The sequence below is a fragment of the Triturus cristatus genome, chromosome 5_1, assembly GCF_964204655.1.
Source record: "Triturus cristatus chromosome 5_1, aTriCri1.1, whole genome shotgun sequence".
NCBI lineage: Eukaryota > Metazoa > Chordata > Amphibia > Caudata > Salamandridae > Triturus > Triturus cristatus.
The window spans coordinates 170,079,801-170,106,377 of NC_140587.1; the positions used below are offsets into that span (position 1 = coordinate 170,079,801).

The 26,577-nt window shown below is 46.0% G+C and overlaps 1 protein-coding gene across 2 annotated transcripts in view; it reads left to right on the plus strand.

The window, feature by feature from the left end:
* TOP1MT (DNA topoisomerase I mitochondrial) overlaps window positions 1-26,577 on the plus strand; it is a 977,649-nt gene that overhangs the window by 673,162 nt on the left and 277,910 nt on the right. For both annotated transcript variants that reach the window (XM_085604773.1, XM_085604774.1), the window contains one exon: window positions 235-349. In XM_085604773.1, the coding sequence (XP_085460899.1) occupies window positions 235-349 (115 nt within the window). The remainder of the gene's footprint in view (window positions 1-234; window positions 350-26,577) is intronic.

Below are 26,577 nucleotides of genomic sequence, written 5' to 3' on the forward strand. Positions count from 1 at the left end.
GTCCTATGCGAATGACATTCCAAAAACAAATGTCCAATCATATGTATCTAGTAAGGTGCTAGGAATTAACTGCTTGTTTTTTAGCCTGTGAATATCCAAACAGATGTACCTATTTGTAATATTCTATTTCTAAAGGCTATGATCAAATATTTGAGAAAAAACGATATTGAAAGGAGTACGTTTTTGCTTCGCTGTGATCAAATATTGCTTACATTACATCTTTTTTCTTTCCAGACAATGAGTGTTAACAAACATCTTCAGGACTTAATGGATGGATTGACCGCTAAAGTCTTCAGAACATACAATGCTTCCATTACCTTACAGGAACAGTTGAAGGCACTCACCAATGGTAAGCTTGGCTTGTCCAAGATTACATTAAATTGTTTATTGGTGGCCCTCATACTTTCTATTATACTTTGCTTAATCAGGGTTATTCACTTAGTAATTGGCATGATAGTTATTGTTCTAGTTGGATTATTGATTTTATGTGCTTTACATGATTTACTTATTTCTGCCATCTAGTTTATAGAGCCACTTGTAAGAGTTCAGAGTTTCTGACTACGCATGCTGATAAAATTCTGATCCCTTAACAATATTCTGGTTCTTCAGTATTGGCTCTTTCATAGATTTACATAATTGGATCATTTCCCATTGTTGAATGGGAGTCTCACGGTACAATAAGAAAAGCAGTGTAAGGTTAACGAAGCCTGGGAAGGCCATAAAGCCTTTTATAGTAAGAGATCTTTTTTATTTAAAAGAGAACACATTTCAACCAATCAGATTTTAGCTCTCTCTAGAACACCCCCTCAGAGGCTTCTGTCCTTTAGATTGAGTATGTATGTGTATATACATACATATGTTTGACAAAGGCAACTGAGGCTGTTGAAATGCTTTACTGTTGTTTTTTGCCAATAAATCGTCTTAGAAGCAAACTCGAGTCTGTCCAGATTGAAAGGCAGGTGTGTAGAGCTGATATAAGTATGTATATATGTTCGAGGCATGTGGGCTGCTGAATTCATATCTGTGCATAGATCGCCGTCTAGTGTTGGGTCCGGATGATTGCATATTGTTGTCCTGGAAGAGTCTTCGAAGTATCACGAGATAGGTGGCTCCTCCCCTGGACTACAGTGCGCATGGGCATCCTCTCCATCCTCAGATTGTTTTTTTCCGCCATTGGGTTCGGATGTGCTTATCTTAGCTCAAGTTAGGAAAACTTTATTTAAGGCCAAAAGCCTTTAGATATCATCGGTATCGTTTGCGTTCGATATAGATAAATTATTATACTTGTTTTCGACCTTATTCACCCTTATCGGACCGAGTTTCGGTCCGAACATTGATCGACGTCCGAAGATGGAATCGAGGACTCCCTTCAAGAGATGTCCTCTATGTCACGCAAAATATCCACACGTCGATGTCCATCCGGTGTGTAACAAATGTTTATCACCGGATCATGATGAGACCAAGTGTATGGCCTGCGTCCGGTTCCGGTCGAAAAAGACCCTTCGGAATCGACGTGCGGCTAGATTGGAGGCCAAAAAATCGGCACCTAACCCGGTTAACATATTCTGTACCGAGGATGAAGAAGTCGAGAGCGTCGAAGAGGTGGAACAATTCGAATACGTTGAAGAGCAGGTTGTTCAAGAACAATCGGACCCTGCTTCGGAGCATGACTCCCACTATGACGACGAAGATGAGGAGATCTTCGAGGACGAAGACGTCGTCAACGAGGAAGGAGATGATGATGAGGCCCTTGGGGCCGAGGAAGATAGCTCAGGCGAGGAGCTAGGCCAATCCGTCGATGCGGAGGCCGAGGGAGATAGTCTTGATAAGGCTCAGGTCGAGGGATCGCCTGCGGGCCTTACCCAAGATCGGTCGGATCGTTCTACAGCCCCGCCTGAAGGCCCGGCTTCGAACATTTCAAAAGAGCCAGAAATATCAAAAAAGACTAGAGTCGATTCCGTGAAATCGAAACCAAAACCTGCACCGGTCAAATCGAAACCGAAAGTGCAACTGGTTCAGGTCGGATCGAAGGCATCGAAACCTTCCAATCCGTCGACACAAAAGAAGGACATCGGAGCCGAAAAACCAAAGAAGGACTTCGGTACCGAGAAACCAAAAAAGGACTTCGGCACCGAGAAACAAAAGAAGGCCCTCGGTCCCGAGCAGACGCAGAGGCCTCTAGCACCGAAGGTTGGGACACCAACGACCAAGGTCAAGGTGGTCGATCCGACTACATCAACACCGAGGAGTGCTGAGACTGCCAAAATACCCGATCAACAAGGCGTCGATCCAAAACTTCGGATCGAAGCCCCAAAGACAGGAAAGAAACCGGAGACCGCGTCGAGGCCTGTCTCCAAAGAGCCTGTCGGATCAAAAGCACCGTCGTCATTCACGTTGAAACCGGTATCGGAGTCCCTAAAGTGCATCAGGGAACGGGACACTCTCGAACCGAAAACGGGTCCCGAACCGAACAAGGTCGCCAAGGCTCACTCGCCGCCGGCACTGATTAAATTTGGATTGCCACCACCGGGGACACTTAAGATGTTCGAACTTCGAAGGAGTATCGAACAATCAAGAACAGTGTCCACAGAAAGAACAGATGTCGAAAACTCGCAGGACCAGTTTATCGACGTAGACACTGGTAGACTGTCGTTCCGCAAGCGGAAAATTGTTGTAGAAAAGACTTTGGAATCATACAAAATTCCACTGAAAAGGACAATGGCGTCCGGTTCGACACCAGTGCTTGTGGAACCTTACCAAACATATGATCAGGAACCACAATCCTTTTCTCCCGCACACTCGGAGGCGGATGCAGGAGAGGGCTATAATGAGGATACCACTTATCCTGTGGATAATGACCCTGATGAACAACAGCAAGACCAGGATCAAGCATGGGGAGACCCTAATGACCCAGGAGACCCACAAAATGCTCCTGACACTCATATTTATAATATAAAACCATCTCCCACTGAAGATACTGCTGCTTTTAACGCCCTCATTGAAAGAGCGGCTGCCAATCACGGAGTGGAACTTCATTCTGACTGTGTGGAAGAGGATTTCTTGGTGGACACGTTCTCCACATCAGAAAAAACGGTCCACACTCTACCAATGTTAAAAGGGGTTATTAAACATGCTAAGGACATCTTTAAGGAGACAACCAGAGCACGGGTATTGAACCCGAGAATAGAAAAAAAATACAAACCAGCCCCAGGAGACCCAATGTACATTAAGGGTCAATTGCCGTTGGACTCAATAGTAGTTTCTAATGCTCGCAAGAGAGCTAACTCGCAAACTACCCGTGATGCTCCTCCTCCGGACAAGGAGTTTAAAGTGCTAGAAACATCGGGAAAAAGGATAGCAGCACAAGCGGCAAACATCTGGCACATTGCCAACACTCAGGCACTCCTGGCCAGATACGACAGGTCACACTACGATACCCTAGAAACACTGATAGAACACCTACCAGATGACTACAAAGATGGAGCGGAGCTCCTCATCAGAGAGGGAAAACTCATTACAAATGCGTCCATCAGATGCGCACTAGATGCAGCCGACACTGCAGCAAGGGCAATCAACACTAGTGTGATGTTGAGGAGGCACGCATGGTTGAGAATATCAGGTTTCAAACCTAAATTTCAAACTAATATCTTGAATCAACCAGTCAACCCAGACTTTTTATTTGGCCCCGAGGTTGACACTACACTAGAAAAGATTAAAAAGGACACAAACTGTGAAATCTATGGGGGCTCTACAGTCGCAGCAGTTTCGGAGTGGCTCCTTTCGTCGCCCCGGGAATAGGGGAGCAGCTAGAGGTCAGGGGTCCCAGCAGCAGTACAATAAAGGAGGTACCCAGAGTACCTATAATAAGAACAATAGGGGTGGATATCGTGGATCCAGCATCCAAGGCAGAGGACGAGGACACAACACCACCAGGTCCTCCGCCAATAACAAACGGTGACGTCTTGTCACTGCCCCCGACCACATAACACCGGTCGGGGGAAGACTCCAACAGTTCCTGCCAGTCTGGAGATCCATCACCACAGACAGGTGGGTCAGAGAAATTGTCCAGTACGGTTATTGTCTGGAATTAACATCCGATCCACCCAACATACCACCAAGACACCGTCCTATGTCCGCAGAGCACTTGACATTATTGCAGCAGGAAGTACTAAGTATGCTGCAGAAAGGAGCCATAGAGCTCGTGCCTGTAGAACAACGAGGGTCAGGGATGTACTCTCTGTACTTCTTGATCCCAAAAATGGACGGGTCTCTGAGACCTATACTGAACCTAAGACCTCTCAACCAATACATTCTGTCAGAGCATTTTCATATGCTCACCCTCCTGCAGGTTCTGCCGTTACTCAGTCAGGGAGACTTCCTAGCAACACTGGATTTGAAGGATGCGTATTTCCACATACCCATACACCCATCAAACAGAAAATATCTCAGGTTCACTATTCAGGATCAGCATTATCAGTTCAAAGTCCTCCCTTTCGGAGCAACAACGCCGCCCAGAGTCTTTACCAAGTGCCTAGCGACAGTGGCTGCACACTTACGGAGACAGCACATTCACGTCTTCCCTTACTTGGACGACTGGCTTGTTCAGGCAAAGTCAGCCCAGCAGTGTGCCAGCCACATATCCCACACCATTCACCTTCTTCACAGTCTGGGATTCTCACTGAATTATCCAAAGTCACATCTTCAACCCGCCCACGTACGGCAGTACCTGGGCGCGACCATAGTCACTCTGGCAACCACAGCTCAGCCAAATTTAGTGAGGATCAACAGCATGCAACTGCTGATAAAGAAGTTCAGACCTCAACACTCCCTTCCAGCGCGAGTGTTCATGCAGTTGATAGGCATGATGGCCTCCTGCATCTTCATAGTCACGCACGCGAGACTACATATGCGCCCGCTTCAGGGGTGCTTGGCACGTCAATGGAATCAGACTCAAGGACAGTTGAAAGACCTATTGTTGGTGAGCGGTCAGGCATACAACTCTCTGCATTGGTGGAATCCACAAAACCTTTGCAAGGGCCGACCGTTCCAAGAGCCTGTTCCACAAATAATACTGACGGCGGACGCGTCTCTCCAGGGATGGGGAGCTCATGTACTCAATTACACAGTGCAGGGACTATGGACGACACAGCAAAAGAAGATGCACATCAACCTTCTGGAACTGATGGCAATCTTCCTGGCAATGAAGGCATTCAAAGTACACTTGTGCAACAAAGTCATGTTGATCCGGACGGACAACATGACTGCCATGTACTACATACAGAAGCAGGGCGGAACACACTCTCCACAGTTGTCTCATCTGGCTCAGAGCATGTGGAGGTGGGCCATTCAGAGGAACATGTTCCTCATGGCAGAACACCTCCCGGGCAAGGACAACCAAATGGCGGATCTGCTCAGCAGACTCAGCCACCAAATGCACGAGTGGGAGCTACATCCATCAGTACTCCAACCGTACTTCCAGCAGTGGGGTCATCCGAGATAGACCTATTCGCCACAAGGGAAAACGCAAAATGCCAAAGCTTTGCCGCCAGGTTCCCGCATCCACAGTCGCAGGGCAATGCGATATGGATGAACTGGTCAGGCAGATTTGCGTACGCTTTTCCCCCAGCGCCATTAATACCGCTAGTGGCATGCAAACTAAGGCAACACTCAATGACTCTCATCCTGGTTGCTCCAATGTGGGCACGCCAGCCATGGTACACCACGTTGCTAGAACTTTCCGTGGTGCCGCATCAAAGGCTGCGGCTAACACCCAGACTTTTAACACAGAACCATGGCGAAATTCAGCACCCAGATCCGCAACAGCTGAACCTGGCGATCTGGCTCCTGAAGTCTTAGAGTTTGGCTACCTGAACCTGCCTCCAGAATGTATGAATATCATCAAGGAGGCCAGGAGACCCACGACCAGAGCTTGCTATGCGGCTAGATGGAAAAGATTTGTCATTTACTGTAAAAACAATAACATTAATCCGCTGGATGCATCCATTCAGAGCATCATCTGTTACCTGTTACACTTATACCGATGCAATCTGGCATACAGCTCCATCCGTATACATCTAACCGCAATAGCAGCCTATCTTCAGAACAGGCAGCACCTCTCTTTATTCAGAGTGCCTGCCATCAAAGCCTTCTTAGAGGGACTCAAAAGAGTGATTCCTCCAACACACCCACCGGCACCGGTGTGGAACCTGAATGTGGTCCTCACCAGATTGATGGGTCCACCTTTTGAACCTCTACATTCATGTGAGATTCAATTCCTCACCTGGAAAGTAGCTTTCTTAGTGGCAATCACTTCGTTGAGAAGAGTTAGTGAACTCCAGGCACTAACCATTCAAAAGCCATTCATACAGGTTCACGCAAACAGAGTTGTACTACGTACCAACCCCACATTCATGCCTAAAGTGATATCGCAGTTCCCCATGAATCAGACTATTGAACTGCCTGTTTTCTTTCCAAATTCAGAAAATGTCACAGAGAGAATGCTCCATACACTAGATGTGAAGAGGGCCCTCATGTACTATATAGACAGAACAAAGGATTTTAGGAAAACAAAACAACTGTTTGTTGCCTTTTCTCCACAACACAAGGGCAACGCCATTTCCAAAGCAGGGATAGCCAGATGGATCGTTAAATGTATTCAAATTTGCTATGAAAAAGCTAAACGCACAAAAACGATTCCTCCAAGAGCCCACTCAACACGAAAGTTAGGGGCGTCCATGGCTTTCCTAGGGAACATTCCTTTAGAGGACATATGTAGAGCAGCCACATGGTCCACTATACATACATTTACTAAACACTACTGTGTAGATGGACATTCAAAACAGCAGGCAACTGTAGGACAGGCTGTTCTCAAGACCCTTTTTCAGACTGCTGCAGCTGGCATGGGCAGCCGCCGCTAATGGAGGGACTGGTATGTAATCTATGCACAGATATGAATTCAGCAGCCCACATGCCTCGAACCGAATATGCTACTTACCAGTATGCATCTGTTCTTGGCATGTAGGGCTGCTGACATTCATAACTCCACCCTCCTCCCCGGCGCCTCTAGCGGCTGCAGCACTCAGAATTACTGTATAGCATGGTCATCACTTACTGTATCTACTCCATCACTGCCACAATGCCGAAAAACAATCTGAGGATGGAGAGGATGCCCATGCGCACTGTAGTCCAGGGGAGGAGCCACCTATCTCGTGATACTTCGAAGACTCTTCCAGGACAACAATATGCAATCCTCCGGACCCAACACTAGGCGGCGATCTATGCACAGATATGAATGTCAGCAGCCCTACATGCCAAGAACAGATGCATACTGGTAAGTAGCATATTCGATATCTACTACTGCCATTTACCATCTGCTTCAAATCCGCCTCTACAGTGTCAGACCTGGTTAAAAAGGATCTTTTTAGACCATGTGGACCCTGTGGGAAGAAGAGTCTGCATTTTGAAGATCAGCACAAGGAGTTCATATGCTGCCTCTCCCCATACCACAAGGTGTAGGACTATAAGGTATGTCCTGCCTTTTCTTCAAAAAACCTAAAAGACAAAGAGGGTAGGTAATTGTTGTGGCTCTAAAAGCTTAAAGCCAAGGTAGATCCTGTTTCTGTGGATGACAATGAAGATTCTTCTTCATCTTCCAGGAGAGTTTTAAAAAAAAAAAAGGGAGAGGAAGAGGTCAGACATTGTCACCTCATGAGCCTCCGAATAAATTCTAAAAGGACTCAACATGGGTCTTATAAGGAGCACAGTCCCTTCTGAAAGACACAACATAAGGAACATGACATTTCCTCAGAAAAACCAAGGAACTCTAAATCTGAGCCTTCTACAGCTTCCCCCTCTGATTTCTCACAAGTTTAAGAAACTTTAGTCGATACGGCCGACGGAGAAATCGCCGGCGAGGAAATCACCTAATACACCGACAAGGAACACGACGGTGGCGACTACGACGTCTTCTACAACACGATAACCATGAACTTGGTCAGTTCACGGTGGATGTCTAAATCCTTGACTATACAGTCTATGGCGCCCATCCTGTCAATGGTCAAATTGGACTTTGCTTCGTCAACAACAGCGTTGACAGTAAACCGATTCCAACGGCAGTGCCGGTCAAACTGCTGTCTACGACCTCGACGACAGTCAACAAGTGAAAATCATAGGAAGAAGAGAAAAAAAAACTGGGGAAATCCATATTTCTGATGCCAGAACATACCTCCCCATGCAGGGTGTCACTCTTAACATCCAGTCATCTCCTGGATGAGTATGACTCAGACGATGACGGTCCTTTAAGGGTAGCAGGCGGCCCATCGTAGCTGCATGTAAAATTTCAGGAGGATGACTGGGAGGAAGAGTAATATAGCCCAGGAGTATTACCCTCTTCGACAAGAGGGTCTACATTATCAGGAACATTACCAGACCTATCGGCAGCAACAGTACCAGGAGGATGTGGTATGTGTACCAAGGGCATTGGTCTCAGACCTACAAATGATGATGGCAAATTACCATTAGCGCTTCCTGCCCACACAACCTCACCAGGTTTCAACGCCTTTTAAAACTCTTCCAGTACAAACTTCCACTACACTAAATATCCCAACAGCCTCTGTTGCAGGGTTTCTGCTGGTAAACAAAACTGTGCCTTGGGGTGACAGGACGTCAGAATGTAGGGACTATCTCTCTCTACCACACAAGTATCTGGCAGCCCATATTCGGGCTCACTCCCAGTGCCTCACCTGAACTCCTAAGCTTCCCAGAGTAGCAGGTGAGTTTGGCAAACCTAGAACATGAACCTGTAGTCCCTCAAGGGAATCATGGAAACAGAACTTCACCTTTGTTATCTCACTCATGCATGCCCTTAGTAAACAATGAAAGTTTACAATACATTTATTGAAACCAGCATAGTCTATAATGAAGCAGATGTGCTGCAATTAGTAGACAAATATAACTAAGCAAAAGAATCAACATTACTAGTAGACTGTATGTAATGAACAACCCAACCATGGCAAATGATCTATCTGTCTAGGCCTATTCTTACTGTGTAAGTAAAGGGAGCTCTGGAACTCAAAATCAGCACATCATCAGTTTAAAACAGTCCTGAACAGAAATATAACAAGCATTTGCACTGCAACAGGTCTCGCATTTGCGAGATTTTGAGAGCTACTGGCATTCTAAATGACAATGCTTTTAATTTATGTGTTTTGAAAACCTGCAAATGGTAAATAAACACCCCTTTTCTACTTGTAGTCCTCGTTTACTTAATAGCACCAAGAGATTTTGTTTTGGGAGTGTTTGTTAACACTGCACAAATAGCCATTTAAAAATCATGATGATCATGATTATTAAGGAGGCTCTTCCTGTTCTGAGGGTAACGGAAGCTTGCCATCTGTGCTGTATCCTTGTGTGTGAGAGAAACCAGTAGTGCTGCTGCCTTTGGTGTACTATTCTATATGTAAGGGAAGCTTTCACTGCTGCTATTTGTGCTGTAACTGTTATCTATGCAGTGTGTGTGTGTGTGTGTGTGTGTGTGTGTGTGTGTGTGTGTGTGTGTGTGTGTGCTCTCCCCCTGCTGCTACCTGTGCTATACCTGTTGTTTATGTAAGGGATGCTTGCACATTGTCTGTGCTGTACCTGTTCTTTAGGTTAGGGAAACTAGCACAGCTGCTGCCAGTGCTGTACCTGTTCTTTAGGTTAAGGAAGGTGTGGGGGTGTGTGTGTGTGTGAGAGACCAGTAGCACAGAACTGCTGTCTGCTTCACTATTCTCTATGTGAGGGAAGCTTTCACTGCTGCTGCATGTGCTGTACCTGTTCTCTACACGAGGGCAGCTTGCACTGCTGCTGCATGTGCTGAAGCAGTTCCCCATGTGAGGGACGCTTGCACTGATGGTGTCTATGCTGTATATATTCTCTCTGTGAGAGAGGCTTGCACTGCTGCTGACTGTACTGTATGTCCTCTATGGGAGGGCAGCTTGCACTGATGCTGCCTGTGCTGTACCTGTTCGGTATGAGAGGCTTGCACTAATGCTGCCTGTGCTGTACCTTTTCTCTATGTGAGGTAAACTTGGATTGATCCTGTCTGTATTGTCCCTGCTGTCTATGTGAGAAAAGATTGTATTTCTGCTGCTATAGCCAGACCTGCCCATTATGGGAGGGATGCTTGCACTGCTGCTGCTGCCTGTATTGTACCTGCCCTCTACTGGAAGACCTTGCACTACTGCTGCTGGCATTGCTCTCCTTTCTGTATTGCAAGAGAAGCTTTTAGTTCTCTGTGTGAGGGAAGCTTGCACTTCTGCTGACTGTACTTGTTCTCTACGGGGGGAAGCTTGGACTAATACTGCATGTGCTGCATCTGTTCTCTGTGAGGGAAGCATACACTTCTGCTGACTGTACTGTACCTGTTCTCTATGTGATGGAAGCTTGCACTGTTGCTAACTGTACTGTACCTGCAATACAGGGACACTTGGACTGATGCTGCCTGTGCTCACCTGTTCTTTATGGGAGGGAACTGTGCACTGCAGCTGACTATAGTGTACCTGTTCTGTCTGTGAGGGAAGCTTGCGATGCTGCTGCCTGTACTGTATTTATAACGTGACAATGGAAACTTGCACTGCCTACTCTCTGCCTCTTTGTGGTCACATTGAATCACTGTTCTTGTTCTTTCTGCTTCTGCCAGGTCTAAAGTACAGTGTTCTTTGCCGTCAGTTCACATGTGCTGTACTCGGAATAAAGACCTCATATTCTCCTGCCCTGCAAAAAAGTCTGTTTCCTCTTTTCCAGCATCTAGCACCGGTACCTTGTCTTTCCCGTCCCTCACCCCACTCGGGCCCCTACCTCTTCAAGTTCCTCCCCCAAGTCCCCAAGATGTGAGGTGTCCGAGCTCCTAGAGAGAGGGCTATGCATATGTACCCTGGAGTGGTGGGGGGAGTGCTCTGGTTCATGACCGGGATTTCTGTTCATCTTACTCCCAACACAAGTTTAACAGACATCCGACCGTCGTTTGCTGGGGGGTGCGCCCCATGTGCAGAGCATTCTATGTTGGGTATAGGGGCTAGGCTCCAAGTGAACAAAGATACAGAACAAGCACAATTTAAAATAAAAGATTGTTCTCATGTATCCTCATGTATGTAGCAAAAAGGATGGAAATTCCAGTGTTTCTAGTATTTTAACATTTATAAATAAAAAAAAACGAATCTCTCGACCACTTCAAATGCGATTTTGCGCGAACGTCTGGATAACCTCTTCAGCTGGGGCATGGGTAAGTGTTACTTTTTGCAGTTCGTTGTTTACCTGCAAGAACGGTTTGTTTCACAGATGCTGTGAGTATGCTGATCGGCTGCTTTCCCTCAAGTAGGGAGGGTGAACAAAGCTGCTTTACTTCTCAGAGCCAGGGCGGGCAATTGTAGTGAGAGCCGATGAGGATGAGACAGCACGACCCAACCCACCACTTCACTATCTCAACCTGTCTGCTCCAGATACTTAAACAGGGTGGCCTGTGAGGGCTAGGTAGGAGCTGGACACGGACGGCTCCCAGAGGCATCACGTCGATGCTGCTTCTTCGTCATTAGTCAGGTCTGTTCTGGGGAGTAGAAAGGGGGGCCAGGCCAGTGGCATGCGTTGGAATGCAGGGAGTTGATCAGGTGTGACGGCAGCAGTTCAGTCCCACATAGGAAAACAATGTCAACAGAACATGCATCATTCTTGCAAAGTACTGTGACTGATTGGGAGGGTGGAGGGAAAGCAAAGAAAGTAGTGTGGTGGAGGAGCAGGAGACCAGAGAGTGAAAGCAAACCACACTGATAGAAACTTAAAGCTCATAGAAAGAGCTCGGAGCTGCCATTCTCCCAGGAGACCAGAGACAGTCCACGGCCGGCCAGAGGAGCTGCGAGGAGCAGGCTGTAGCACAGCCCTCCCTCTCGTCAGGGCACAAGTCCTAAACGAGCCCAACTCCCTTTTTTAAAAAGCCCAAAATATAGCAAATCCTACAAGAAAGAAGCCCAATTGCTGTGGACACTGAAAAGTTTAAAAAAGTTAATTAAATACAATAAACAGAGCGGGACAGTGAGAGGCACAGTGCATGAGGCGGCACTACACAACTGGGGCAGTAAAAGGATATGGGAAGGTTGCTATATTTTCATGTAAGCAGCAATGGCACCAAAGCTGAACACAGGGAAACAGTAATAGAAAAAAATAGTCCCCCTTAGACCACATAAACACCAATAGCGGAATGAGACAAGAGTTAGTCCCTGTTGCATGGGAGGAACGGAAGAGGGAAAGGAAGGACAAAGAGGCAGGACTGACCACTGGCAAGCAAGGATTTCTGAAGGACACTCAAACAAATCAACAGCTGGGGGATTTCTTTAACCCAACATAAGAAATTACAATAGGTCTCGAATGCTCGACCTAAAAATGATGTCACGGAAATCTGATCTAAGAGCATTTGCAAAAAGAAAACATGCTCCCCTGGTGCTCGGTAGCTATGACAGAAAAGGCCCACAAACCTACATCAATAAAACATTTTCCTCCCACTATAAGATGAAATTTCTGCAGCTTCGTATGGGCTCATTTGTGTCATTTGATATGTCACCACCATGGGTGGACACACCAGAGTCAAAACTATGCCAACTAAGCAATTTTTTGCAGTAATCATGAACTAATCTGCTTTGCATATGCCCTATACTATTGGCAGACCGCATTAGATTTCTTAGACTCCTATGGATCAAGGAGGAGACACGGACATTGCCACCAGCCGTCCGTTTCTTCTTGAGCAATGTGCAGCCGCAAGTGATCACAAAACTGGTAACATTTCTATGTTGTGTGGAGAAACAACTCAAATTAATTCCAAAAGCCCAAAACGAAGAAGGGGCGGATCCCTGAATACCAGCAGTCCTAAAAACAATTAGCTTCAACCAGACGGACTGTACTGCTTCTCTTTTTTTTTTTTTTTTGTAAATCTTCGCGAAAACGCTAAAAATTATCGCGAATGCGCGTAAATATTGCGAAGACTCAGAAGTTTTTGTCCCGCCCGTTCGCGATGTTTTTTGTGTGATCGCGTTAGAAATGTCGCCAACTTGCCCATGCGGACGCTAATGGGTGCAGTCATCTTGTTTTCACTTGTCCCGCCTGCTCGCGATGCTATTTCCTGGTCCGGGTCGTGCGATGCATGCTCGCGCTTGTTCGCATTAGGTATTTCCTGTTAGGGAACGCGTATTGCATGTTCGCGATGCTTTTTGCGTGCTCGGGGGGAAAATATTTCACAAATTTGCCCTTGCGGTCGCAATGAGAGCGGCCATCTTGTTTTTTACTCTATGCTATGGTTCTGGGGCCTGCTTTTCAATCCTCCCTCTATCTTTTCAATCCTGTGCTTCTGAAAACTTTTTTTTGATCTTCTTTTTTTATTTATTATCTCTATTTTCCTGACTCTCTATTTTTTGTTTTTGTCTACTTATTTTGTGTTTTTTAACTACTTTTTCACTCTTTTTCTATTACCTGCTTTTTTCATTTCTTTTACTTACTTTTTTAATTTTTACCTTTTCTTTTCCGTCCCCCGCCTACCCCAGAACCATGGCAAAGGGCCACAGGGGGCATCACAGCCTGAGCCGCGACTGCCTTCCTTGCGGAAGGCAGCGCCCACAAGGGGTGCAGGCACGGGCCTTATTTGGGGAGGTGGAGTTGGCTGCATTGGGTTTTTTTGTGCAGCGCCACCTCCCCTTAATCCTGGCGGCAGGCCTGGGTCCAGGTACGGGCTCCGGGAGCATCGGCAGCGGTGGGGGAAGGTGCGCCGGGCAGTGTTTCGCTGCTCGGGTGTCCGGCGCAGCCAGAACCAGCTGAAGCACCGGTGGTCCGATATCCTGGACCGGGAGCAGGGCCTGCTGGACCTGCTAGGAGTGGAGGTCCCGGATCATGGTGAGTAGCTATTTAATTATTACTACTTTGTGTCTGTTCTTCTGCTCTGTGTTATATATTGTGAATATATTTTTTTTCCCGACCAGCTAGAATGCTGCAGCTTACATACATTACAGGTCATTTACGTTTAAAAGTCTTATGTGATTGTTATGACACTGGTGCTCTGCGCTACTAATCTTGTTATTTGCAACTTTGCATTTTGCGTGATTATGTAAGAGTTTATTTTAGAAAACTTAAGTTAAGTAATGCTAGAGTGACTTTAGTCCTTCCTTTGTCCTGTCACTAAGAGATAGGGATGGATTGATACTTAGGTTTAGTTACTTATTATAAGTTTGTAATTTTTTTAGTGGTCTGCGACGCCCCCTCTATAACGTCACGTGCTGCTACTGCTTACCCCAGTCCTTAGTAGAACCTTTTGTAGTTTGTTCAGTGAGTGCTAATAGGCTTAGCACTAGCAGAACATCTGCATCAACGAACCAACAATTTTGTGTATGCAAAAATACAGGCATATGTCCTCCATTTATGCATTTTTGAGGACTAAAAGAAGTGGAAATGCTTACTTAATGTACAATTGGCACGCCTGGAATAGGTGGGCTTGGTCAGGTGGTATGTACTACTTAGGCTTAGTTCGTATTCTGGAATCCGAATGGAACACTGGATTAGTGTAACTAAATAATAACTAGTCGGTCCGTGAATCCCCAGATACTACTTGTCAACCAGATTAGTTAGGTCAATTTTATTGCAATTGTTGTTTACACAAATGTTTTTTTGACAGTCTTATAAAAATATTTTATTTGTTTCACACCAATCATCAATGTTTGTCTCTTCCTTTCTTATATGTTTCATGATCAGCACCCGGGGGCAGAGACGGCGGGAGCAGTTCCAGTCGGACAAGCGGACCAGAACGAGGGCTCTTCTGCTGGCCCCAGTATGTCTTCCTGTTTTTAATATTAATTCTTATTCACTAACTTGACTCTGTACTACTACTATTAGGCTGTCTGTAGCTAAGCATGCCCAGTTGGCCACTCTTTATTTAAAAGGTTTTAAATAAAACTCAGATTCACCAGTAGCTCTAGCCATTAAGGAGTCCAGTCCCCACCAACAAAATGCCCAACCAGATATACTACTACTGTTGTAGGGATTTCCCACATACAGAACATTGCAGTTGCACAAGAAAATAGGATGTTGGTGATGGGAGGATGGACCTTCCTCACACTCTCACCTCATTCAGAACAGAACCCACCACAATCTCCTGCCCGACTAGTTATAATAGTGTTTTATTACTATTAGCGCTTCGAACCCCCCCCCCAAGATACCCAATGAGTAGACAACCCAGAACATAACACTCCCGACCACTCAGTCTTGGAAGCAATGCACAAGCACAGTTTGCCCACCCTTCCTTTCGCTCTGTCTCTCGTGTAAGTCCATCCACACCAAATACCACCAAGTCTATGTAAGTTCAGAAATTATTTTATTTGCAACTGACAAGCTCTGTACGTTGTTCTATAATGCAGCACCAACAGCAAAATGCATAAGATTAAAACTATAAACATTGTTGCACTTAGTTACACTTACAACAACTACAAGTCCATAGGACGAAGAAAAAAAAAAGCGAAATCATGATTAATAAGTGAACAGTGGTGGAAGCACCACTATCTCCTTTGTAGGAATAGGAATATAGTTTATATAAAATTATAAATGAAGATCTGAGCGAATTCTGTGGACCCCTCACCTTAGAAGAAGCTAGTACTGGTCATAAGCTCTGCAAAGCTCTGGTTTGTAGAATGGAATCTTCCGTCTGTTAGGAGAAAAATGGTGCGCGTTAGAATATTGCAAGAATTTCTGTCGTGGCAAAAAGTGTAGCATTTTGGATAAGCAATATGGACTAACGCCAGAACTCCATAACAAAGTGGCTTGTTTTGATTGACCTTGTAAGCAGCGCTTAGACAGTAGCACTATGAGCTCATGTGGGCTCAAAAGCGTCCCTCTTTATACAACAAGCTGCGAGGTAACGACGCGTGTGCTAAAATAAAAGACACAAAGGTAAAATAGTAGCATGGCTTGGGCTAACTAAGCAAAGACTTGAATGACTCCTAGGGACCATATAACTAAGAGTGTCTACTCTACTACTACCTGATTTGTACTAGTGATGTATGTTGTATATGTATGTATTAATATAAACTCATTTTCAATCTTGATAGTGAAAAATAGGGGGAGGTGGATATGACCCCTAAAAAATGTGTAATGTTTTTTCAAGACGCACTACTAACCACCTGTGCCGGCGACGCGGCTGCTGACTGAGGAGAGGAGGCGGCAGTTGCAGGAGGAGCTGCAGGGGGTGAGCCAGCAGCAGTGGCGGGCGGTGGTAAGTTAGATACCTAATCCTTACTTATTGACATTACACTCACTGCAAGGGTGTACTGTATAATACTGTACAGTTGACTTACTAAGTAAGAGGTTGCTGTGAACGGTTGAAGACACCCTTTACTTAGCATTAGTAAAAGCATTAGTGGCGGGAGTGTTGTTGAGTAACCAATGGCCTCTTCTATCTGATGATTTCAACTCAGCTGTGAAAGTTTTATGGAGAAGACAAAGTCAGATCAGATGACCTTGATGGATGTGTTGAACGAAAAGGGAAAGAAGAGTGGAAGGAAGAAGGACGGGCGAGTTTTAAGATTTATGACTGGCAGAGAAGGATTTGTGGGATGCATTCAGCATGCATACTGGTGGCTGATAGGAATCAGATGCATGGTTGGTTGAATGCCTGAAACTCCCACAAATGTTAAAGTTCAAGAAAGAGTGAGGATAGATAGTACATACCACAAATGTTATGTGCTTGCTAGTGCTACCGTGACATTATGTGTAGAAATATTTGTCTTACTGCTTTGCTAAGAGTATATTTTACAATAGTCTTGTTTTTTCTTCTTCATATATAGCTACTCCTTCCAAGGGGAAACCTGACCGGAAGGAGTTGGGAGCCAAGGCCCGGCGCTGGAAACTGGAGGCCATACAGACCGAATATATCGGCTGGTGGTCCTGGAAGAGGAGGAGGAGGAGGCGGCAGCAGCTGCAGCCTCCTCCAATGCCCTGGGCCCCAGCCACCGCCCTCCAGTGGTACGGCGCCACCGTCTGGCAGCCGCCTGCCGCCGCCCCTCTATCAGTGCTCCTCCGCCCACCAACCCCCTCCCCCCCCTTCCTCCCCCCCCCCCCCCCCCCCCCCTCCCTCCGTGGATGCAACTGCTGCGCATTGAAGCGCCGTGTTGCCTGCCTGGAGGAGCAAGTTCGTGTCCTCCTTAAAAAAGCCCGCCGAACTTAGACCCCGTTCTTATTGCCCCTTTTTTAATTATTCTTGGGGTGGGTGGGATCCGGGCGTTGGGTTTTCTCTTTTGGACAATTGGACATTTTCTTTACGGACATTAGCTGGGGTTAGGGAGAGGGGTGGGTCAGGTGTGGGATTTTTTTTTACATAGTTTATTTTTGTTAGGGTATTAAATAATATATTTCTACTTAAGTTTACATACGATGTTGTTAATGTTTTCTGGGTGGGGTTACTGTTTTACATAACACTGTATCATTCTTTCCTTGCTGGTGCAGGGCCACCCACAGCCAGTGTTTGATTTTAATAATTGGATGACTTTGTAAGACTGAAACAGATAGATGCGGCACCCCTCACTGAGTGACTTGTCCTTCTACTAGTACTGTCAGTCTCTTCTACTATAGGCACTCTGCAACTGGACTCAAAGGGGTGTGTGAAATTGAATGAATGAAAACATGTCCATTATTAATTATGCCTCCCCCAAACTTCTCTTACCTCTGCTTGATGTTTAACTTAGGCACAGTGATGGCTACATGGTGATGATGGTTTTCTTTCCTAACATGCCATGGTTGTGGTGGTGGTGGTAGTAGTAGTAGTAGACACTGACAGCAGCATTTGCCAAAAAAGAAAATGAGACAGTCAGTAGCCTGAGAGAGACTCTTCGAGGAGTAGGAGAATGAAGTACAGTACAGAACAGAACTTACTGCCAAACAATAATATGCCCAAATACAACAAAACATAATGGTGGTGGAGATAGCCTAGTAGTACACAGTTATAAACTCTAGTTTTGTCGAGTCACTTGACTAGGCCTACAGCACACTGACACAAGTGTAACTGTTAGTGCTGTGTAGGAGGATGACGACAAATGAAATCCATTAATCCAATCAATGCTGTGAATTAATGCTGATGTATTAGCCGGTTCCTTTGGTAAAAAAATTACCTCACAAATATACTGCTCATGGGTGGGCAAGCAGAAGAAGATCCCCGCCCTGCCTTGAAATTGAAGTACTGTTGCTTTTCCCACATCCGCCCCAGTAAGCGTGTGATAAATTATTGATGTACATTTAATGTAGTCATACCTCAATAAGTCACACAGCCCAGGGGAAGAGGGTTAGGGTTTGTTGAATGGTTGGGAAGGGGGTTTTGTGGAAAGGTTTGAGAAAGAAAAACAGTATGCTTGGACAAACATCAAACGACAGAGTCTTTGTAGACTACCATATCCATATCAATATGTTAAGGGAGAAAAAGGAAATAATGCATGCATGATGATTGATAAGGAGAGACCCGGATTACATACAGTTTGTGTTCAGTGTTACCGGGCTTACTTTTACTGACAGCAAAGAAAATTTTAAAATATCTGTAGGGATGAATTGTAGACAGAGAGCAAACCTAATGATAATAATAGTAGTAACAGGAACACACTGTTGTAATGATTGTAGACAAAAAAATGAATCAAATTATTTAAAAGATGAAAGTTGATACTGTTATTGTGTTATCCTGGTCAAATGGTGAGTTGAATCTCGACATTCCTTTTGGTCCTCCCTTCCATGGATGCTCCGTCCATCAATCTTGGTTGACGCCACTGCCTGCCTGGCAGATGTAGATTGATTGGTAAGGTAAGTGTGCATTGTTGTTTTCCCAAGTATAGCACAGGGTAAGGCCTGGCCTGTAATTGTAGATGCAAAAACAAAAGGGATATTGAGATTGAAACCAAGTTGAAAAAAATGGACAAGTTAATGTTGTAGTGCAACAAGAACACTTTCCGAGGCGGCATGGATGCATCATCTCTACTCTAGTCTGTTTCCAGCATTAACCTACAACACCCACAGGACAGAGCAGGCCCACGGCGACGGCACCCTTTGCACATCCTCCATTTAGAGTACATTTTTTGAAAGAGTTGGACAAAGCACATATCCAGCAACATAGCATTTTACATTTTACCGCAGTCATACCACCGCTACACTTGACTCCACTGCTACACAGACATTTAGGTCTGCTGTTGTTGTTGTGTACTTGTTTACCTTATATGCCACTCATGAAATGGCTTGACTTATTCCATCAATCCTCTCCGATCCGTGTACTGAGTGACTGTGAAGATACTATGTCACTGTGGTCATCATGATGGTGTTGTTCAACTCAGTCTGGGTGTACCGAGTGAGTCCCCTTCCTATATTCAAAATGCAATGTATCGGCCTGCAGTAGAAGTCAAAATTTGGTATTAAAAAAACAAGAAGGGAAAAGGGACTTGAGTTACTTTTAGTGTGTAGATTCTTACATAAAGTACAAAATGAAGTAACTTCATGCACAACAAACCACTCAGTCAGTGTCCAATGCATGGCATCATTCAGTAGCTGTTCCTTCTCATCTTCAGTTAATGGGCAGTCTCTCTCGGATCACAAAGGAGGATAGCTATAGTAGTCCTCATCAATCATGTTCCACTTATTTTGTAGGTACTTGGAAATATTTTTTCTTTTTTCTTCTATTTTGCATCATCCAATCATCATCTGACTTCTTGAGGGCAATGGATTTAGGGCGATTTAGGAGGATGGAGGAGCAGGATTTTGAGGAGTGTACTGTGATATGCATCCAGCCAAAACTTGTATATGGCAATAAAACAATTAGAAGATGATGGTGATTTATTTGTTGTGATTCAAAGTTTCTAACCAGAAAGACAGATACACCAATAAAAGAAAATAAGTGAGGAAGACAGTAAGAACTGGAAGTGAAAGCCTAATTGTCAGGGAAGTATAGCTCGTCCTCAAACTCTGGGGGTTCAACCAGAAGTTGGAAATCATCAGCTAACACACCAGTTCCGTCACCTGAGCTGCTGTCCTCATCTTCCTACCTTGATTCATGTATTGTTTAATTCGGTGGTATAAAGTGCTGATTCATTTTGATCATTGTTAACCTCTCCACGTTTTTGGGTGAGAGACTGGTCCCTCTCACTGATACAATGGAACCAGCAGCACTGAAAACACATTCCGAAGAGACACTTGCGACCTGGCAAGCCAGATAGTTTATCGCCAGTCTGCTGAGCACTGGCCATTGGGCCCTTTTCCCATACCAATACCTTAATGGGTTTTGATCAATGTACACCTGTTGGGTCGTCCAGATAGGCCTGGAACATCCGCTCAATGTTCAGGGGTGCAAAACGTTTTTCCTGTAACGATTTTACTGGGCCTGAAGATACAGCTCTTGCTGTTGTAGATAGTGTTGGTGAGTGTTCTGAGCCAAACGCACTGCGCTCAGGCTCCCAAGTTGAACTTGACGCTGGATGCTCTGTTGCAGTACTTGTTGTGGGTTTATCTAGCGGGCTTTTAGTTAGCAGCCGTTCATTTTCCAACGTACTCGCTGACTCAGCTATCCACGTTTTGTACCGGGCAACATCCATTTCTGGAAAAGGAATTAATGTCTTCAGTGCCCATTTTGTCCGTGGATCCAAAATTGTGGCTCAAATGTAATGTTTTTGTGACAAAATCTCATTTTGCACCCTTGTATTGTCAGCTAAGCGACGAGCTAAGCTCTCCACCAACTCAAATGCTTCTTTTTTTTCCTCTACATCTTTGTATGCTTCTGACACCTCCTTCAGCTGATGCTCTAGAATTTGCAACAATGGGATAGCTTGGCCCATAGTACAGTCCTCCTTGCTGACTTCACGTGTGAAGACCTCGAAAGGAAGAAGCATCTCAGTCAGGCATTTAACTAGGCACCATTGGTCCATCTGAAGGCTCATGCCTTTCACAGTAGCATTCCCTCTTCGCATGACATATTCACTAATTGGCCTGTACTGCTCAAACAGACGATCAAGCATGTAATAAGTTGAGTTCCAATGTGTTGCCACCTCCTGGACGAGTGCTTTGACTGGCATTCTATAGTCACATTGACTGATCCTCAGCTGCTTCCGAGCTTTAAAAGAATGGCTGAAATGAGTGCATATTCTTCTTTAGATGGTCAATAAGTTGCTGACTATGGCTTCCTTTTTCAGAAAGTCTTGAACAATAATGTTAATGCAGTGCGCCAAACACGGAACCCTGAAATAGGAACCAAGCTCCATGACCTTAAGTACATTACTGCCATTATCCATGGAAACAATACCAATCTTAAGCCCTCTTGGGCGCAGCCATTCAAAAACCTTGCTCTGAAACTCTTCCAAAATGTTTACAGCAGTATGAGATTTCTCCATGGCGAACATGGATACAGTTGCATGTTTCCGAGTAGCTTTAAAAATCTCAGCTGCGTCAACAGCACCTTCAGATAGCTTATCTCTAACCCCCACAAATGAGACCCAGTGTGCAGTGATGCACATGTAATCAGTGGCTTGGTAACTGGTCCACATGTCTGTTGTTAGGTGGATATTGTGAGCAGCACTCTGCTGCAAAGCTTCTCCAACCAATTCCAGCACATCATGATGTAGTGCTGGAACAGCAACTCTTGCAAAATAGGACCGGCTGGGAACCTTCCATTTAGGGCAGATGGTTGACACAAATTCAAGGCAACCCACCCCCTCCACAAATGAAAAAGGGAGAAGGTCCAGCGCTAACATTTTAGCCAGCTTCGCATTGTACAACCCTGCCGTTGGGTGGTTGCGTTGGTACTGCCCCTCCAACCTAAGCATGCTGTCAGTGGTAGTCTGGATTATTTTCCTTTGTGGTGCCGTTTGCTTCAACCCCATTTAGGCTCAACAACACACTTTGTTTCATAATCATTGCAGTACTATTTGGTCGCCTTGGTGTCTCAGCCTGACTCACTCTTACTGAGGTGCCACTGAGAGGTTGCTGAGGAGGATTTGGGTGGTACTACTACACTACTGGGACAGGGCTAGGATTGTCTCCCTCTTGTTCACCTTCCACCGCGATCTCGTCCCCTGATTCTTCATTCCCAACAACAATGGGTTGAGTTTTACTTTGTTCTAAGCGAAGTAGGTAAGCCTCCCACACGATAGTGTGGTGTATTTTGAGATGACTTGTTTGGCCTCCGGTACCATAGTTTGTACCAAGCTTACCCTGCCGAACAGCATGTCGACAAATTGAGCATATCGCAATGTTCTCCTCCTTACTGCTAACCGAAAAGAAGTCCCAAACTGGGGAGGAGAACTTTCTGGTGCTGCTGGATGTGTCACTTTCAATACCAGATGAACTGGAGGGTGTGCTTGGAATGTGACTGAGCAGCTACACTGCGACTTCTACCACTACCTACTGAGGTGGTGGTTGAGCTGGATGTAGGTCCCTGCCTTTCCTTTGCAAATGAGAATATGGAAGCTGGAGGTCGTGGTGGTGTTACCTGTGTTGGTGGTATCCGTGCTACATACCTTGCAGCCATTTCGAATAGGGTAATAATGTTGGTCTGCATATCCTTTGGGCCGGGAGTGATGTCCTGATGATTGGCTCGTCATCATCATCATCTCCCTCTTGTATATCTACCTCCATAACTCAAAGGCTTTCTGGAACCTTCCTTTTCACTAGCCTTGTCTTGTGGGGTGCATCACTCTCAGAGTGAGCTGGTGGCATCCAAGTGGCATCAAGAACATCAGAAGCAGGGCTTGAAGAAGATGATGATGGAATAACCCTCCTTTTCCTTGCTGGGGGTTTAGAAGACAGTGGATCTTCTGAAACAGTGGCTTGCCCCTCTTTGTCTGCAGGAAGCTCGATTTCCTAAAATGCCCCTACTTGAGGAGGAACAACTGTTCTCCAGTATTGGGGTGTCTTTCATAGATTCACATGCTTGAATATTCCCCGTCGTCGAAGTGGGAGTCCCACGGTACATAACAAAGCAATGTAGTAATAACATAAGCCTATTAGGCCTACAGGAAAGAAAAAACCATAGAGTTTTCATGGATAGACAACTTGTCACCTTTATAACATATCACTGTCGTTATGTTCTAGGTCAAATCCAGCCAATCAGGCGTCCGCACCCTCTAGAACCCTCTCCCCAGAGACTCAGGCTCTCAGATTTTCTACCGCACGTCGTGTGAAGGGAGTCTCCCTGAGCTTGCTCAGTTTTTTCTTTTTCATCTCATATTCTTCAAGGATTGAGTCTAGGATGTCTTCAACCAAGAAATCCCTCTTCAGACCTTGTGGGAGCTGTGGTAAACTGAGACTTCATTCTGAAGATCCTCACAAAAAATGTATTTATTGTTTGTATCCAGAACATATGGTTAAGGACTGTAAAATCTGTAGAACCTTCTCACAGAAAACCTTGAAGGACAGAGAGGGGCGTCTCCTTCTGTGGCTACAGAAGCTGAAGACTTCAGAAAATCCTGTTTCTGATGTGGATAGTGTGTCTTCTATCCATACTGCTCCCTCTTTCAAGAGGTCTTCTGACTCTCAAAAAGTTTCTCCTCGTCCAAAAAAGGTGAAGAAACAGCATGGAGAACCTTCAACTTCAAGAGGGATGATTTCCCCCCACAAGAGTCTCTCTGTTTCCCTGACGCCCCCGAGATCTGATTCTCAGGCGTCTAAGACTCAAGCTGCGCAGTTTTTACCTCAAAAACTGCCTCTCTCGTCGACGAGTTCATCTAGCCTTCCTCCGTCGACGAGAGCTGCCGTCGTCGCACCTACATCGACGACCTCGGCTTCTATGTCTTTGAAGACGGCAATGATCATGTCGTCGGTGTCTTCACCGTCGACGCTGGTATCTGTGAAGGTGAGACCCATCTCGTCGACGTTGCCTTTAACTTCGTCGTCGACGAGCATCAAGCAGAAAAAGCAGACGTCGTCGACGAGGGCTCCGCCGTCGAAGGGCACTTCGTCGTCGAGAGCTGTTCTGTCGTCGACGGTGGCTTCGTCGTCGGCGGTGGCTCCTTCGTCGACGGCGGCCTCGTCGACGGCGGTGGCCCCGTCGTCGACGGTGGCTTCGTCGTCGACGGTGGCTTCGTCGTCGACGGTGGCTTCGTCGTCGACGGTGGCTTCGTCGTCGACGGTGGCTTCGTCGTCGACGGTGGCTTCGTCGTCGACGGTGGCCTCGTCGTCGACGGCGGCTTTGTCGTCGACGGTGGCTTCGTCGTCGGCGGTAGCCCAACGGCGAATTTCAGCACCGGCAACGACGGCTACAGATCCAAATCTGGCTTTAGTACCATTGGACACATCAACATCTCTACTCCAACGTCGACAATCGTCTCTGGAGACCCTCATGCCACTTAAACCACCTGTGCAACCTCCTGAGCTGTTGTTTTCATCTGATAATGATGAATATGAGGATGATGGAATTCGACCTGCTCGCAGTCCTTCCGAGCTCTTGATTAAATGTCAGGACACTGATGATGATGATGAGGAGGATTTGCGACAAGAGGATCACTCCTCTTATGACACGCATCCGGTTCCGCAACCTTCCATGGCACAATTGCCTTTCGGCCTGATCTCCAATTTGCAGTATATGCTTGAGGATTATAATCGCCGTTTTCCACGGTCTGGGCATACCACTCCAACACCACAAACACCTCAACAATCTGTGTGTCGTACGGAACCAGTAGTCACACCGACACCACTGACTCGGGAACAATCTCTTGGGGTTCCTCTTTTCACGCTTGAGGATGTTGTCGACGACCAAGATGATGACGCTGACAAGGAGGAGGGTGAGCTGGACGATGCTTCCCTCCTTTCTGACTGGGACAACTATCAGATCCAAACACCTTCTCCCGCTGATCCCGCTCCTTTGGATTCTCCCCCAGTTGACATTGGGGGTTTCCATTTACTCATGGAGAGAGCAGCTACAAGATTTCACCTCCCTATGACAACTAGAGAGGAAGATTGTTTTTTATATGACTTTAAGGACCAACCTCAAAAGCAGGTCCGCTGCATTCCAATCATTGATTTCATATGGCAAGAGGGCCTTAAGATAATGCAAACCCCTAACTCGATTCCAGCCATCATTCCCAGGATCGACAAGAAATACAAGGCTCCTCCAAATTCTCCTGCCTGTTTGATTTCGCAGACGAAGCCTGATTCTATCATCACTCAGGCAGCCCAACGCCGATCCAGAAATCCTTCATCGCCTGTGTCGGCACCTCCAGATCGCGAAGGTCGCAGACTGGATGGTATTGGGAAAAAAATTTCCACTATGGCGGCGGCAACTGTACGCGCCGCCAATTCTTTGGCGATCTTAGGCCGCTATGATCGCCAAATGTGGTCGGACATTTCATCTTTAATCAATCTTATTCCCGAATCATCCAGACCAGAGGCTTTGAAGATTCTCCAAGAAGGGGAAAGAATTTCTTCGGAGATTATAGATTGCGCCATCGATGTGTCCTCTACTGGCTTCCGTCTTTTGGCGGGTGCTGCAGTCCTCAGGCGCCAGGGCTGGTTACGGGCCACGTCCTTTCGACAAGAGGTGCAAACGAAGATCCTGGACATGCCCTACGACGGCGAATCCCTCTTCGGCCAACATATAGATGATGCCCTTCAAGCAATCAAAAAGGACACTGACACAGCTCGAGCGCTAGGATCTTTACAATTCAAAAAACAGCCATTTCGAGGCGCAAGAGGTCGTGGTTCCTCTTCTTCCTTTCGAGGCAATTCCATCCAGTACAGGCAAGGACAAGGCCGCTACTCCTCGCAGAACCAACAATCGTATCGGCAGCAGAATTCCTCCAATTACAAGCAGTACAGAGGCAAATCTTCCTACAGAGGAAAGGATTCCTCAAAGAAGCAATGACTCTCCTTACCCTCACTCACGGACTCCTCCAAGACTTGGAGGTCGAATCTCCCGCTTCTTCTGCAAATGGTCGCAAATCACCACAGATCGATGGGTTCTCGATCTTGTGCGCAGGGGTCACGCTTTGGAATTCATAAAGATTCCTCCAAATACTCCACCAAGAGGTCCCCCTCCTGCACATTTAAAGGAGCTTTTGATTCAGCTAAACATCTTATTAAGAAAAGGCGCGATCGAAGTGGTGCCAACACTACAGAAGGGCAGGGGGTTCTACTCAAGGTTTTTCCTTATTCAGAAAAAGTCGGGAGAATGGCGTCCCATTTTGGATTTGAGAGCCCTGAACAAATTTATCAAGACACAAACTTTTCGCATGTTGTCCCTACAAGAGGTCCTTCCTCTTCTCTCTCAAGGAGATTTCATGACAACCCTAGATCTCCAAGATGCTTACTTTCATCTTCCCATCTTGCCAAGACACAGAAAGTTCCTCCGATTCAGGGTGGCCGGACGGGATTTTCAATTCAAGGTCCTGCCGTTCGGCCTTCGTTCGGCTCCCCGAGTGTTCACAAAGGTCCTTGCACCGGTGGCAGCTTACCTTCGCCTTCAGGGAATCCAAATCTTTCCCTACCTAGACGACTGCCTTCTAAAGGCAAAGTCCTTCGAGCTAGCGTCAAAACAAACCCTGGTGTGCCGCTCCCTATTCCAATCTC